Source organism: Photinus pyralis, unplaced genomic scaffold (genome assembly GCF_008802855.1).
Source record: "Photinus pyralis isolate 1611_PpyrPB1 unplaced genomic scaffold, Ppyr1.3 Ppyr1.4_LG1, whole genome shotgun sequence".
NCBI lineage: Eukaryota > Metazoa > Arthropoda > Insecta > Coleoptera > Lampyridae > Photinus > Photinus pyralis.
The window spans coordinates 35,863,734-35,881,167 of NW_022170249.1; the positions used below are offsets into that span (position 1 = coordinate 35,863,734).

Here is a 17,434-nt window from a genome sequence, read left to right on the forward strand (position 1 = left end):
CCTGTGCCTTCCGCACCACAAGATTTTTATGTACTGGCATCTTTCAAAAGTGTTACTAGAAACTTGAGCGTTCTTGAAAGTGTAGGGGCAGGGAATTTTATGTTGTTCCCACAGAAGACGTGATATTAATGGTGTCCACTTACCCGGTGGGAGAACGCAAATATGAATTTTACTTCCATTTTTTTTCCGTATGTATGTCTGGTTTTGCGGTTCCATTTCTCGCCATTGCAATGGCGAAATGATTATCGTAAATGTCCGCTGTGGTTTGATGGGCACATCTATATCTTCACTGCATGATGATGACTCGGAAGATGAGCTTTCACTATGCTCTTTTTCCCATTTGTGTTGTGTAACATGTTCGTTTATACCTTTGAGATGTTTTAGTTCAGATAACACACCATGGCGATTTTCACTGACAAAAAGATATACATATGAAGGGTTGACCTTATACTCTGCATTGTGACAGATTTTTTTCCAAACTGCACTAGTTGGCCCAGCAATTTTACCATCTTCATCGATTACACCTTCTACTGCCAAAATTGCCTTCTTGAAAACATCATGAGGAATGACCGGTTGTCTTGGCATCTAAGGGAATAACAGGTAATTCTGAATAGATTAAAAAAAAATTGAACTGCACGCGTGGTACAGAAATACTTTAAAATGTAACTGCAAATCCAAAAAAGTAAGTTCGGCTGCTCATTCATACCATTAAAAGTAAACAAGTAATTAAGAAAATTAATTACATAGAAAATAAACCGCCCTTGTCCATTCTAGTTAAGAACCCCTATATATATATATATATATATATATATAATATAAATATATATATATATATATATATATATATATATATGAAAACTATTGCACATTTAAATTTTAACCAACTTAAAGTCATAATTATTTGAATCTTGGATGTTGATGCATGGCACTACAAATCATCGACAACCTTTCATATGATGGAACGTAATTACCGAGGGCCAATCGTAAGCATGATGAGAGATATAGAGATATTCGTCAGTTAGCTGATTATATTTTGATTTCACTATTTTCATTTGGGAAAATGCGGACTCGCACAACTATGTTGATCCGAAATTATGGAATAATAGTCAAGATGTGAACGAACTAAGGCAAAATACAATGATTTCATGATTTTCAGCGAATGCTGTAAAGTTGGTACTTTCAAACGGCGCTCTAGCCATGGCCTTGCAAGTTGTTCACTAAGTTGGTTCAATAAATTATTTCCTTTTTATTAGTTTGTGATTCGTTTTTTTGTATATTATAGTTATCCAGACAGCACACTACGGCACAATTCTAATATCGGGTGATCCAAAATAACTGCAACAAGTTTAAATATGGGAGTTTTTACTTAAGTTTTTTACTTAAGGCATTGGCAAACATGTTTAGAAGGTGGATGAGGTAATCGCCATCCATTGCCATCATTTTTTTATGTGAAATTTTATTTTCTTATTTTCCGACAAAGAGAATGTGGTAGCTCTCGACAAGATCTTACTGCATGCTAGGCATTCTAAGAGATGCATTTCCTCTTGACTTAGTTGACTTTTTAGTTAAAAACTTAGTTGGATTTGCAAGCGACAAGGTATAATTATCTGGCATTGCTCTCATACGCGTTGGGTATCTTCTAGTTACCTCAGTTTCATAATGTCGAGTCTTAGACAGCTCGGACGCATGTCGTCCTTTTCTACGAACCGACTGTTTTTTATAAGGAGTCCTTTTTTTCTCAAATGAGGTGGATAGATAGTTCATTTTTCTCGTCAAATATTCCTAAATTAAAGTCACCTTCTAACCAACTACCATATTTCGTTAAAAAATCTCGATGGACTCTTTGTACGTTGTGCCAACGCGTTGCGACATTGATACAAAATTTTCGAACTTTTTCTTGAATTTCTAAATTTTGTTCGTGAAAAATATCTTCCCCAATAACTTGATAAGAACGCCTTCGATGAAGGAGCTGGTTACGATTACGTCTGGGTGTATATGGAATCTAAACGAATCCTAAATTTCCGATTTAAGTACTGATCAACTGGTGAACGTTCGTTTAGAAATCGAGTTGCTCTGTATCGGAATAGTACTTTCATAACTTTCGCCTCCAGTGGAATCTTCAGTTTTCATGGATTTCAGACGGTTCTTGAGAGTTTCACATTCCTTTCTGCAGGGCCGTTTGTCGCAGGGTGTCCAGGGGCTATGAACTTTTGAAAAATGGCATTATCTTTACAATACGTTTATAAGTTTTTGCTCGTGATAATGGAACTTTTATCGGAAACCATTTCTTTCGGGTACCAACAATTTCGGCTGAAAATACGGTCCTATTATATTTGTCGAATTGAACCAGAACTTCAATTTCGGCCCACCTTGATTGCGCGTCTATACACAGCAGGAAATAATCATGACCGAAAGAGACCGGCATAATCAATGTGTATTCTGTCCCAGTTTTCTTCGAGTAACTCCCAACATGGACATCTGTTTTGGGTAGATAATGTAAACGTTTCTTACAATCCACACATGCTCTGACTAGGCGCTCAATATCCTTGTCAACGTTCGACCAATAGCAATATCTTCTTGCCAACTGTTTCATCTTCGTCACTTCTAAGTGCGTCAAATGTTTGCATTGCTCTTGGGATTACGATTCTATGACCTCTGTACAACACTTCCTTGTCTAATAACCATTCTGTATTCACTCGCTGGTTATAATGTTAAATTCACTTAATAATAAAGTAAAAATTCTCACAAACTCAGCACTTATCTTTTTAATAATTTAATTGTTTCGTTAAAATTATATTCTTTCTGCAGTAATAATAATTCTCGATCATTGAAGAGATTATCTTCTGTACACAAAAGTTCAAGTGAACAATTTTTACAGTTAATGTACATGTTATGACAAACATAACCTGCGACATATACATTTGATGCCGTTTCCAGTGTTGGTGAGTATTGTCAGAAATGTAACATTGCTTATTGCTTTGGGTACAGTTTGTATACTCTGCTTGGTTGACGGAGTGGTAAGCTTTCTTCCCACTTGCTCATCTTGTTCTGCAGCAGTACTTAGCGCTTCAAGATTTAAAAATTCGACTGCCTCCATAGCATTCCCTGATTCCATAATCAGGAACACTCGGATATTCATATTATGTGGAATGGCAATTCTCATTTGTCGAATTGTTGGTGTTGTTTCCCTGCAATGATAGCAATGACTCACCTTTCAAAGCGTACACCGTATTGTTCATTTCTTAAATCAACGTAACTTAAACAATCTCCAACACTAAGAGTATGACTCGGACACAAAAACACACCTGTTCATAACGAAGTGTAACGGATTGTTACAAATTTTCCTTTTTCTCCTACTTCTTCTAGTTGATTAAGTTAGGAGTGGTTCTTGTTGTGTAATTATACAGAGTGGTAACCCGCAATGCTTTTTAGAGGTGCCTCTGCAGAAGGTCTTAAGTTGTTCTATGCTGCTCCGGTAGTTACCATACGAATTAGGAAAACTGCAGGAAGACCTAATTCGGAGTAACCCGCAGAATGCTTGAAACTGATGTAAGGAAATTTCCATCTCTGCCACAGATGAAAAATTCACCTCAACTCAGGTTCGAACACCCGAACTCCCGGCTATGTACCCCAACGTTCTACCACATACCACATCAATTAAAGTATGTTGAAACATTCACCATAGCGTTTTAGTGTTGAACAAAAACAGAATTCTAAAAAGGGAAAGTATGAAGGACACTAAAGTGGTAGGACAAAGATATATGTATTTTTTTATAAAAAGCAACTTGTGTATAGGTGTTGTGTGTATATATGGGTTAATTACATCACGAGTCAATAATCCATATTCCGAGAGAATAATCCGTTCTTAAGTCCCTTCCCATTGATCGGTACGCTGAAGTGTACCCGGTGGTTTGGCATTTCGTGGGTTCATAGCGAACCTGATTGGGGCGAGTTTGTTTGGCCAGTTGGTGTGATTGTCTTTTACCAGTATCGCTAGTCGTGGGTTTTCCTCTCCACGGGGTTACCCTGTGGATGGTATACTGACGGGAGGGACTGCGTTATCCCTAAGTAATGGGTGACATGGTGCATGGTGTTAGTAACGAATTGGGACCCATTGTCGCTGCGTAACAGTCATGGCATCCCATAATCCGTAATGTAGGGCGGTGGGTAGGTCGTGAACTTCGTTCAGTAGTTTAGTCCGAGTCGCCTGGTTTCTCGAAGTGTTTTTCGGACTTCTGGGTCCTCTAACTGGCCGTTTCGGATCTCCCTGATTCGACCGTTTGGAAGGTCAACAGTGAAGGTGCAGATGAGGCAATCGTCTTGCGTGTTGTGCAAGGCGGTCTTGAGTGTGTGTCGGCGACGACGTTTTGTTACCCTGGGGTATATCGTAGCTTATGGCGTGCGCTTGGATTGCTAGTGCCCGTCGTGCTAGTCGGCCTGTGGGGGGACTTGAGTGTCAGTAACCACTTCAAAGGCTTGTGGTCGGGGATGATATACCCCCGGAATTTTGAGAGGACCCATATTACGGCAAGGGCCTCTCTTTCCGTTGTGGAGTAATGACGTTAAGTGCTTAAGGTTACGTTGTGCTGAGAGCTTTGTGATGGCTTCCGTTTTGGCGGGATCCGTGGCAATTCCTTGGGGCGTGAGATAGTGGCCCCGTTACTTAATGTAATTGTCATTATAGTAAAAACATAATTTGTATTGTATTCTCGTTCACGTTGTTCAATAGATTTTCTCATTAATCTAAAATGTGAAAAGAGCATTTTAACACTTCCTACAGTTCTTTTCGCTAATCCATTGGATTTTGGGGGTGATTATTGGACACGACGAAACTTTTGAAATTCTCCAGAATTGAACGGAGATCTATTATCACTCACAATACAATTTGGGATGCCTAATATTGAATGCTGCTTTTAGTTTTTCAATCGTCTGTACCTCTCACCATAACATATCGGTTTCACATTTTCTTTCATAGCTAGCTTAATTTCAAATCCTCTTATAGGGGTGGTTAATTCCAAGTTTAACATTGATTTATACATTTGTTTTAAAGTTTCGACTTGACTACAAGATCGCGAAGCTAATGTAAAATTACTTTGCCATCGTGGAAATAAAATATTTAACCAATCTCTGCCTAATAAAGGCAAAACGGATTTGACTATGTTAGAGGCAGGTCGTATTTTGGGTTTCCTTTTAAAACATATAATTTTATTACACACATTTAATTTCAATTTGTGAGGGAAATTTCGCTTACTTGTGTAACGGTCTCTTGTGTCACTGGCCCAGTAGCTCAGGGAGTCGGGGTGGATACCACTGAATCGTACCTGCTGATCGGAAGTAACAAGATCGGGTGCAACCCGTAGCAAAGTAATAAGGAAATGATAAGGGCGCCACGCCGTTTGGACAATACAGAGGAACGGCGAAACCCTGATATAATATCAGCGGGTACGACTCCAGTAACCGGAAGACACTCACTAACGTAACGCAAAAGGCGGATAGATTTTATTACAATTCATGCCGGTACTTAAATATAAATAAACAAGAATACAATATGACCAGACTAACAAACACTCATACGCGCATACGCTACCCAAGATGCATTAACACACATACACACAACATACCATGCAAAACCTTCCCCTACACGTAGGTAGGATTCCTGAAGTTGGATGTTCGTGATAACGATAAGGTAGGCCCAATTCCCGGAGAGAGGGATAATGATGGGTACGCGAACTACTGCGCTCCTTCTTCTGTGAAACTACCCGAACGACAAAGCGACTATCCCTGAACTCGCCCACTAGCGTGATGGGGGTAGGTATTAATATACCATTTCTATAGCCGTACGAATGTTGGCGGTTTCCCTATTTATCTTTCGGTAGGGTACTCGTCTTGGGATTAATGGCTATCCGTAAACCGAACTACAAAAGAAGGCATGCTTTTGTTACGACTTTAGATATCACACATATGTTACTTACGCCTCTGTGAGACTCCAAGTTTTTGGGTATATATTACTGGTACTAATTTATTGCCACTCAATGACCAGACCACCCAGGCTTTAAATGTTTACGGGCTCATTGGGATGACTAAACGGTGCAAGTAGAATTCGATACTTCCTTAAAATCACAACCACAAAATGTCATTCGCTTTATTGCAAGAGCGTACGTATCATGAAAAATGAATTAATTCTAAACATTATCCAAGGTCCCGCGTCACCTGCAGACGAGTTTTGTAATCATCCTTTCTCGCATGACGAATTTGAAGTATCTATAGGCTGGTCGCCGCCAACCTGTTATACTTGTTTACATTGTCTCAACACCATATAAGATAAAGGCTGGATCTGGTATCCAGTCCTGCATGGCTATATTCTCGGTTCCTGTGCTAATCATCGTAAGAGAAGTATCAAAAGTTGGAATTCCGTCATGCTCGTCCGAAATAAGGCGCATAGCTCGCTTCGTGCCATTTGGGACGCTAACTCCATTCAGCCACCTCATCTTTCCATATTCTAAAAGGCGTGTAGACGTCCAAGTCTCTTCCAACTTTAATCTTAAACCTACCTCTTCGAACTTAGTAGCTAATTTTGTAAGGAACCTCGTACGTTTTGTCTGTTTTTCTCTGGTTGTGATATTTCCCCAATTGAGAAGTATGGCAATATTGTCGCCTTGGCCTATTATGCTTGTTTTCAGACTTTCTTCTTCTATTACAACTCTTATTAGCATGAGGGTCATTATTGTCCAAAGCTTCTGCTTCATTCCTTCTAAGCCCCCTAACTGATTAATGTGGCAATTTGGTCCAGGGACTGGTAAACCGTCTTCTGTGTAATCAGGTGGGTTTAGTCTACTGTTGTTCAATATATATGCACGTTGCATCCAGAGATGGGAATCTTGGTATACATGTTTAAAACCAAATAGATCATCTAAGTCCTTTGCAATTAATGAAATTGATTCATGTCTCTGAAGCATATTCCACCGAAATAAATCAAGATTAATAATTTCTCCTTTTTGCTCACTCAGAACTTTAAGCATACTCCAGATTTTCTTTTTTGATAATATCTCAGTATCAGTATCGGCATTGACTTGGACTTGCTGTTGACTGGATTCTCCTTGCGGCTCCTTTCATATGCCCCTTACTACAACACATTTTGAAAGAGTGGCCCTCTCTATATTCATTTAAAAATGTTTTATAATTGAAGTAAAAAAAAAAGAGCTTACAAAAGTCTTGAACTTAAACTATATTGGTGTTACATCAAATGAAAAATAAGAGAGCACTATACATATACATAAAAATGTTAAATATTAAGTAAACTGAAACTAATATGAATATTGTACAAACTATGAAACACATAAACAGGTGTTAAAGTTAACTTAACCCTTCACTTAACGTATAAGAATTTTTTGGAATTGAATGTACAATGGGCAGTGATACCCACGTACCTTCTGAAAAATTTGTTTTGAGTCTTAGATAATCTGAAATTCTCTCCCGACTTTGCACATTCTCGCGATCGGTTCTAATATGGATCTTTTGCCTAGTATTATGTTTATGAACCTAAATCTGCCTGCGTTTTGAATGTGCTTTGTTTGTCTTTTGCAAACAAAATGCACTCAATAGAATATATATATATATATATATGTATATATATATATATATATATATTGTTGTGTTATTTTGTTTTAGTTGTAACTTGAAAGAAATTATAGAGCGTCTGGATGTGACAATTTTGTTTAGTTCAATTAATTAACCGGGGGGGTTATTAATAATTTGAGACACAGGATTGCGTAAATTTCATGTTATAGTTTTGGTTCAATTTCTTAGAAGTGTTCTGTTTTTATTTTATTCCTAGAATTTTTTTCGATGTAAATTTCTTTTTAAATTTTATTTGCCGTTAACGAGGTATAGCGCGAAGTAGAGATAAGGTTGTCTTCGCAGAATTGCCGGGCGTACGTGCCGTTTAGCAAGAAGTTGAAAAATCGACGCTTCGCGTGATTGGCGGACGGGATGTGGAAGAAAGGAGAAGGGCTTTTGGCTTAAATAGAAAATTTTTGAAGAGAGCGGGGCTTTTTGGTCGTTACAAAGCCAACCGGCGCTTCTTCGGTTACGTTATTTTTGAATTTTGTGGAAGTTTCTTGCGTAGTTGGATCCAGGTTTAATTAGAATTTTTGTTTGCCGTTTAAGAAGAATTTTTGAAAAGTTTAAGAAGTTTGTCGCCGTCCTGTTTTTTTTTATTTTGCGGAAACACGGAAGTTTTGAAAATAATTGTGGGTACCCGAAGAGAGAAGACGTCGGTGTTTGAGTGTTTGGTTTGCGTGATCGTGTACGGATACCTCTTTGTATCGGGGTACGTTACTCGGACAAATTTTAAAAGTAAGTAGTAGTTAGTGTTTGTTTTGTCATGTTTTTTTTGTAATGTTTGAGTAATTTGTTTTTTTTTTGTGTGTCATTTATCTGTTTAAAATTGTAACAATTTGTAAAACAGAAATTTACGCAATTTTTTGTCTGAAATTAAACCAGTCATTGCAATCCAGGTTTTGTTTATTAGAGTCAAAGAGAGGTAATTGTCGGCGTCTCTTACTTTGTTTCAAGTTTATTAAATCTGGGGGTAAAGTTTCATATTGACACACACACACACACGCGCGCGCGCACACACGCACACGCGCACACGCGCACACACCACACACACCACACACACACACACACACACACCCTCTCACACACACACACACACACATACCTGGCGGGGTTAATACCTTTAGTAACTAAAGTTTAGTTATTTAAAAGACTGCAGTCATTTCGGTAGGGTATATTATTAGTATCCTTATAGCTCTTCTCTCTTCTTTGTAAGGCGAATACGTCTTTCACGGTCGGGGCGGCCCATACCCATCCGCCTGGGGCGCCATTTCGGTGCGGGAGGGTTCCGGAAACTTCAGTTTGCTGCGGCCGACGATTGCGGGGCTACCGCTTCGCTCATTTAGGGGACTTCCCCTTCACTAAATCCAGTCGATAGGCTTACCGCTTTCAGAATTCCTCGTTGTTTGCACTCTATCTAGTTCCCACGCTCCAGAAATTCTGAAGGTGGTGCTTTCGCTAATTTGGAAACAAAATCTCGCAATGGCAATATCTGCGCACTATACAGGGTGTTACATGGTCGCATGTAAAAAAGTGAGTGATAGAGGGGACCAAGACGAGCACTTTTTCCAAATAAATCGAGGGTCCAACGTGTTTCGTTTGGGAGCCACCCCCAAAGAAGTGGTGAAATTTAAATTTCTTTTTTAATTTTATTCTCAGCAACCATGAGAGTTACAAAGATGGGTGGCACTTCTTTGAATAGGTTTTCGGGTATGTCCTATCCGATTTTGATTTTTTTTTCAAAATTCCTACCATGAAAAGGCGCACCCCTATTTGGGGGTGCAAAAAATTCTGAATTTGGTTTCTGGGGGTTTTTTAACATGAGCCTCATGAATCTGGAATTAGTTTTTGAACATTTGAAAAAGAAATTCCACTGCAATTCTTGGCCGGACAACGAATATGGAGAGAATTCCACTAGGTTTGTAAATTTTGGGTTCCACCATTCCCCATAGTCTTTTGTTTGCCAGTACCTACTTTCCAGAAGTTCAATTCGAGGTGTTCGGATCTCATGCTCGAATGAATTTTGACAATCGCTGGAATAGTTCTTATTTGTTGCCAATCATATTTATCATTTATTATTATTATTAAATAGATTATAACAGCTATTTCTGTGCAGTCTACCATTTTTTCATCCATGTGTTTTGTATTTAGATGAGCATGAGTGGTTTATTATATCCATTTTTCAACATATACATTCAGAAAGTGCTGGTAATCGTCGTTAATTTGAAAAATCACAAATTTTCAAGTAAGGAAAAGAAAGACAGCAGTAAGTGAGTTAAGGATTGTATTTACTCTATGGTTAAGGTAAATAGTGAAATTGGTTTACAATTATAGTTAAAATAAAATGATCATTCAAATGAATCACAACTGCTTTGTTTGCCGAACGATCTTAAAAAAGGGTAGTCTTCCATCGCCAAAAATAATCCTAAATGGTTACCATGTACTCTACAATTAATAACACAATTATTATATTTTTTCAATTAAAGTCACTTACCGAACGTACGAGACCCATTAATTAAAGAGGTAACTTATAGAATCATAGATTCTCAATAATCCCTCTCTATTCGAATGAACACCGTCACTAAAAATAACAAATTAAAATACAACAATATACTATAATGAAACTTACCGTTCGTGGCCCTCGTAATCCTCCGCGTCCAATAGCCTAAATACATCACATCGATTAGAACACAATGTTCTAATCGACGTTTGTATTTATGCAACTGATGTCGAACATCAGGACTTGCACGCTTTATTGGAGGAGGAGTGCACAATGTGATGGGGGTTATTATCCACGACCACTTTTCCAATGTACTTAATAACCGTTTAAGATTATTAAAGACAACAGAAGCTCTGCCACTTTTTAAAATATCGTTGGTTCCTATCAAAACGAGCAGAGGCGTATTTCTAGGCACAAACCATTCCGATTCATCACTTCGTGAGCGTGCGACTCTTTTTCTCAATTGCGAAATCGTTTGCCCACCGATACAGAAGTTCACGACGAGCTTGCCATAAATTCGACTAGTAGAGACACCTTGTCCCTCTACCAGCACTCTTCTTAAAATACTGTCTCCTAACCCGAAAAATGCAGCCATTTTATCTAACACAAGACAAATAATTAACCAAATTGCATATATAACTATTACAAACAAAATTTTGATTTATTATGAAAAAACGGTAAAAATTCTATCAATACAATTAAAAAATTAGCTGAAAAAATCATAAATTTACCAATTAATATGAAAACGGCTAATAATCTTGAAATATTTGTTAATTAGAAAAGGTCCATTATCATATATAGCGTAACGTTACAGTTAACCAATTTTTTTTTAATATAGCTACTGTTTATTTAATAAAATTATTCATTAAACTGGAGAATTTAATATAAAACAAACTGTAGCAAGATTAATATACATTTTTTAATATAAATGATGAAAAAGATGCCCAACGAACTTTGGCATTGCATTTGAAAGGTATGATTTAAAAACGTAAAAAAATTGTCGCTTATTATGTTTTTCATTACCATAAATTGCACATCACAGTAAAAATTATATAAGTAATTATTAAAATGCACATATGATAGTTATAGATACATTTACGGGTCTTTTTCAATAACCTTTAACTTTAGGTATACCGCACTACCAAATCTTTATTTAGAACGGTATCAAAGCATATTATTTTTTTTACCTTTAAGACATTGTTGTGTATACCAATTAATAGAAAAAAGGTAAACACAAATTCCAGTTTGTGGTTTTTTTTATTATTAAGATTCCATTTTATCATTACGGTCACGGTCAACTGTTTGAACTTCTTAACTTTCACTTTAAATTTTCTCATATATTTTGTATTAAAGGTAAGTTTTGTGTAAAATATTTTTTTTCTATTTCGGTGTCACATTGATGATTTTGTACAACTGTTTTCGGCAGTTGTACAAAGACAGTGATTATAGTCGTTCTTTTTGGTAACTCATCTATTAAGTTGGCAGTTACAAGTTAGTACAAGTAGGTACTTCGTTGGGTACTTCCATGTTTGAACTTCAAAATGTCAGTCTTACTACGCTGCCAACCTAAAACTTAACGGCATAAAAAGTGTTCCCAACATAAAACATGTTAGTTCTAATGTTCCCTATAGTTTCTGATAATGATTTTTTTAATTAAATTAAAGCACCGAAATAGAAAAAATAGTATGAAAAACGCGTGTTACAATGCTTGTAATACTCCTATCTTGCGGACACTCGTGGCTACGCTTCGCGTCGCCACTCGTGCCACAAGATAGTCGTATTACAATAGGTCGCATTGTAACACTTGTCTTACAATATACTATTCTCTCAACATTACCGTCCCATAAGACCATTTAGTTATAATGATAGCTATCATAATACTTTTATTAATAATACAAGCCCCGCCAACAACGAACTTTCGCTAAGCTCAAACTTGACTGCCATTTTCAAAAACATCTAGGGGCAAAATGTGACGGTAATGTTATGGGCGGGACGGTAATGTTAGAACGAGTATAGATGGTCTAATGTTATTTATGGTATCGTATATTATATATAGGGGAGAGTCTTCTTAGTTTTATGATGGATTCAAGTACGTCACTTTCCCTATGTATTCCGAGTACTTCAAATCAAGAAGTGACAGTCGTTTTAAAAACCCCATACAGAACCAAACCAAAAAATGAACAGATGATTTTACTTCAAAATAAATTAAGGATTATGAGAGAGCAGGCAGCAAAACGCCGGGTGGTTTTAGTCTAAGGTTTTGTGATCGTTGACCAAGTGCGTAGTAAATTGAACCCGGACAGTTTCTCAGATCATGAAAGAATTTTCTTGTTGTGGTTTTTATGAATGGAGAAATATTGAGTTCACGGCTGACTTGTATGCAATAAAGCCCAACAAAAACTTCGTGGACGTCCAAAGTGTCCTTCTGTACGTAGCGAAAACAGATAATTGCTCGTCACCTGTAATGTCCGTCGTGCCGTCCACCATTACTGAAAAAAACTTACTCCATAATATCCCGAACAAGAGTGCGAAGGACCTCGTGTGCCATAATTTCAAGAATTTCGTTTTGGATATCACTGCTAAGCCAGTTATCCCTTTTTTTCAGCCATTCTTGTAGTTCAGGACATTCAAGTGCTCTTTCCTCTAAAAGTTCTATAAAGTTTCCACTATAATGCGTTGGGCCTCGTTTAGGTTGCCCACTACGGGCAAAATACCTCAAAGAACTTAAAACTACTTTGTAAGCGGTACGAGCGTCTGACTGAGATTTTCTGAGCTGCGCTGACAGAATGGTTCCAACAGACTCTCTTTTTAAGACATTAACTAAATATTCGGCAGACTCATGATGGTATTTGGAACTTTGATGGCTATCAAACTTCTCGATTGCCTTCCGCCAAAATTTAAAGGTAAAACATAGCAAGTGATCCTGATCTTTAACGTAATGGAGCCACTTGTAAGTGTCAAACCAGTTCCGGTTCCGCACACAACTGCGGCCACCGTCAGACTTCGGAAACTTAAAATTACATGCTGGTACATGTCGCGTTTCGAGCGTAACGGTGAGGACACCACTTGAAATTAACCGAGACGTCGATGGCGTCGGCGTCGACACTGAGGTGCTCGTGCTCGCAGTCATTTTAGCACTCAAAAGATCACTTCCGACTCCGGCACATGGCGCGGCAGAGGTAGGGGATGGTTCTGGAGCAATGTCTTCGATTGTTGTAGATGCAATCTCTTCAGTTGTGTCACTGACGACGCTTCGGCTAAACAGGTACCTCTGGTGACACTCTTAGTGGCATATACGGCCACTGGCTGACAAAATCGTTCCGTTAATGAAGAAAACATAAAAACAAAGGCAGGGTCAGCTTTTTTGTCGGAACATTTTGAGGTGTATGTATTATCAGCTCCAAAATCTTGAACGCCGATCAGCTTCATTGTTTTACATTTAAGTTGATATCCTCTCTAACTTGCATTTCGTCGAAAATTAGTATTCCGTGCCTATGTAACGTATTTTTTTGGGCCATTTTTAACTTAAAGGCCTCAAAAAATGTTCGTCCAGCCCACATTTCAGGTTTACTCTAGACAGACAAGTATGATCTTATAGTCGACATGGCCGGGAGTGGTAAAACTTCACCGTTTCTCAAAAACCTATAAGCCGATGGACTTTTAATGTGTAATAAACCGATACAACGAAATATCGAAGGATCCTCAGTATTACAATAACTTTTAACGATAATTTATTTTAATGTTACAAAATACATCAAATTCATGTCTTGGCCATTGAGATAATGCTCTTAATCTTGTTTTGATCAAAATCCATGTGGTCGCCAAAAATAGATCAAATTCATGTTTTGATCATTGAGATAATGCTCTTGGTCTTTTTCCCAACGTTCTTGGTGCATAAATAACGATTTTGACATGTTTTGATCAAAATTCATGTGGTCGCCAAAAATAGATCAAATTCATGTTTTGGTCATTGAGATGATGCTCTTAGTCTTTTTCCCAACGATCTTGGTGCATAAATAACGATTTTGACATGTTTTGATCAAAATCCATGTGGTCGCCAGAAATGCATCAAATTTATGTCTTGAGCATTGAGATAATGCCCCTAGTCTTTTTCTCGACGATCTTGGTGCATAAATAACGATTTTGATTATTTTGATCAAAACCCATATGGCAATAATTTAACATTTTTGAATCACACACATGCGGTTATCAAATGTGCACGTGATGTACTCTTGCTGCATCAAGATAATGCGTTTGAAACCTTTTAAAACTCTAAATTCATGTATAAAGTGTAATTTTTGCTACATTTTGCTCTAAAACTTTCGACCGATACCACAGAGAAGAGTTATATTAAAGTATTACACATCTAAGAGTCATAGGGAATAATCTAGCGGAAGTCCCAACCCGATACATGACCTAGGGAATGAAATATGTTGATTTCTATTATATTGAGCCCGTAGTTTTTCCTGTTCCCGATTCACTCGAAGTCCTATAACTTTTGTTCCTATTGAACCAGCTTCCTGAAAATCAATAGCGTCCGTCCTTAATGTCCAAAGAACCCGTACACCAAATTTCAACTCAATCGGCCACTTTTAAAAAGAGTTAGAGCGCACACGGACGGACGGACGACAATACAAAACTATAAAGGATCTGAGGATCCTTAATAATAAGCACGTTAGAAGCCACTCGGAGGAGTACCTTCTGGAAGAACTCTTTCGGTATCTGCAGGCTTTAAGACACTCCTTTACTACTAATTTTTGGGCGCTGGTAAAATGTTCTATTTCATCAATTTTGCGAAGTAAACCTTCCTTGTCCATATTTTGAAGTTTTAATAAACATTGAATTAATTCCTCCTTGACTTGTTTGTTTTTTCTTTTAATCGCCGTACTTGCTGCCGTCGGTTGTTAGATAGCTGCTTCAAAAGAGCAACGCGAGACTTCTGGGGTTTACTATGTGCGCACTTTACAAAAGAATTAATTGCTTTGGTCGACTTAAGACACCAGTTCATGTAAATCTTTTACATCACAAATGCGTTGTAGGTTTTCTTCTATTAACTCTTCTATTTGGCACGAAAATATATAAAATCTAACAAATGTTTCTGATACGACCATTTTTTTTTTGCAATATACAATCCCGTTATCATTTATGGCAGATTCCAGGATACAAATTATTTGGTTTGATGTTCCAAAAATTGCAAAGCCCACGATCGCGACGGTAATAAGGGGTTTTTCAACAAGAACTTTGGTTTTCTAAAACAAAATTAAACAACAAAATTAGATGAAGATGATTAAAATTTTTATTGAATTACAAAGAGAAAAGTTGGGCAATTATGAATGAAAAATGATATCTGGCAAATGTCCACCACAAGCACGCTGACAGATGCCGATTCTTTCATCAAAGTTTTTAATCACTTTTTGGCAAAATGACGGGTCTATTTGGTTAATCACATCACGGATTTTGAGTTTTAAGGCTGCAATCGATTCGATTGGCTCCGTATAGACTTTGTCCTTAACATAGCCCCACAACAAATAATCCAGTGGTGTTAAATCACACGATCTGGCTGGCCACTTAACAGCCGAGTTTCGTGAAATTATGCGATCGGGAAATTTGGTTTGCAATAAATTGATCGTTTCATTGGCTGTGTGACATGTGGCACCGTCCTGTTGAAACCACATTTCAGTGATATCCACGTCATCAATAATAGGCCAAAATTGAGTTGTTAACATCTCGCGATAGCGTGATCCATTGACCGTTATCGCATTTCCAGCCTCATCTTCGAAAAAAAACGGCCCAATCACGCCTCCAGATCACATAGCGCACCTTACAGTGACACGTTGAGCATGTAAAGGCTTCTCAATAATCGCTTTAGGATTTTCTTAAGCCCAAATGCGGCAATTTTGGTTGTTGACATACCCTGACAAGTGAAAATGGGCTTCGTCTGAAAAAATGATTTTTTCAGAAAAACCCGCGGGTTGTTCCTGAATGAATTGAGCGAATCTACGACGATGTGAATGGTCGGTCGGCTTCAATTCCTGGACCAATTGAACCTTGTAAGGCTTCAAAGCCAAATCCTTACGCAAAATTCGCCATGTGGTGGTTTTGGATAACCCCAATTGTTGAGAACGTCGAGGAATTGACAAATTTGGATCTGCTTCAACACTGTGGCTCACAGCCGCGATGGTGTCAGTTGAACGCCCCGGTCGAACACGCGTTGGTATTGGCACATTTTGTATCGAGCCTGTCGACTAAAATTTAACGACCAAATTCTTAATAGCGGTCTCAGAAGGACGATTATGTTGTCCGAAAATATCACGAATTTTTCGAAACGTAACTTTAACAGAACCACCATTTTCATAGTGGATTTTAATGTGATTTTCAAGCGAAATTGAATTCATTGTAACAATTGCTCATGCATCTACTACGAATACGTAAAAAAACTGAATGTCAAAACTATGATGTTGTCGGTGTTGCCACAATTGAAAAATAAAGTTCTTGTTGAAAAACCCTTTACAAATAATGCGCCTGTCCAGAGTTCATTGAAAACTGTTAAAAACATTTGACCTTGGGGACCATGAGGGAATGCTAAAAAATCAAATTCTACACATAATTAAGGGGAATTTTATTACAAAAATGTATGTTTAATTGTAATAAAGTAATCACAGATCGAGTCACACCACCACCGTGAGTCACAGATATACTTACTGCTGATCGTAGTGCATTGATCATTAGGATAAACTTCTGATGATGTGGGCGAAATGGAACTGCTATTAGATCCTTTGACAGGAAGTTCCGTTTTTATTATAGCTCTACGCTTTTGCGGCACGACTTGACTTAGATACTTGGGACATCCTGGAAATTTAGAGGGATATGCATCTTTCGCAAACCGTGGCTTCCCTAACGGTATCTTAAAAAGATCTATTAAGATAAATTGAAAAATTCGCGGGAACATTTGGCCCAAAATATACATTTAACAGAAATGTATTGTACTTGCAGTGTATGATTCGGTTACTAATTCTCTAATAATGCCCGATTCTTCGAAATGTTTTTCACAAACGCAATTTTTTATAGTTAAATCGCGATCTTCACGCGGGATTCTTCGCTGCCATTCATTAAGTTTTCCGCTGGAATTATAAACATAGAAATTTTTTCCGGATTTGATTTATAGCCATTTTTACAAAGAGGGACGCAACATTTATCGGGCATTTTATGAAGGTAAACACCTCTAAATTCAACAAATGAATGCAGTTTATAATTGATTAATCAAACGAACTTTTAAGTGAAGTTCGATTGAGATTATGTGTAGTGCCGATGAGAAGT

General features: G+C 37.7%; 1 protein-coding gene across 1 annotated transcript; it reads right to left on the reverse strand.

Moving 5' to 3' along the window:
• Positions 1 to 9,899: 9,899 nt before the first annotated feature.
• LOC116169245 lies at positions 9,900 to 17,140 on the reverse strand. The gene is made up of 4 exons (XM_031485283.1): positions 16,820 to 17,140; positions 10,247 to 10,717; positions 10,112 to 10,198; positions 9,900 to 10,062 (listed from the first exon to the last, which is right to left on the reverse strand). The coding sequence occupies exons 1-3, from the start codon at positions 17,082 to 17,084 to the stop codon at positions 10,164 to 10,166; spliced, it is 771 nt and encodes a 256-aa protein (XP_031341143.1). The 5' UTR covers positions 17,085 to 17,140; the 3' UTR covers positions 9,900 to 10,062; positions 10,112 to 10,163.
• Between the last annotated feature and the right edge of the window lie 294 nt (positions 17,141 to 17,434).

Bases quoted from the DNA above. Each gene is read 5' to 3' on its own strand.
- LOC116169245 (XM_031485283.1), bottom strand. From the start codon at position 17,084: ATGTATATTTTGGGCCAAATGTTCCCGCGAATTTTTCAATTTATCTTA. The intron at 10,718-16,819 runs GTAAGTATATCT...GTCTTGTGTTAG, and splicing joins TCAATGCACTACGATCAGCA to ATAAAATGGCTGCATTTTTC. The intron at 10,199-10,246 runs GTAAGTTTCATT...TGTTATTTTTAG, and splicing joins GATTACGAGGGCCACGAACG to TGACGGTGTTCATTCGAATA.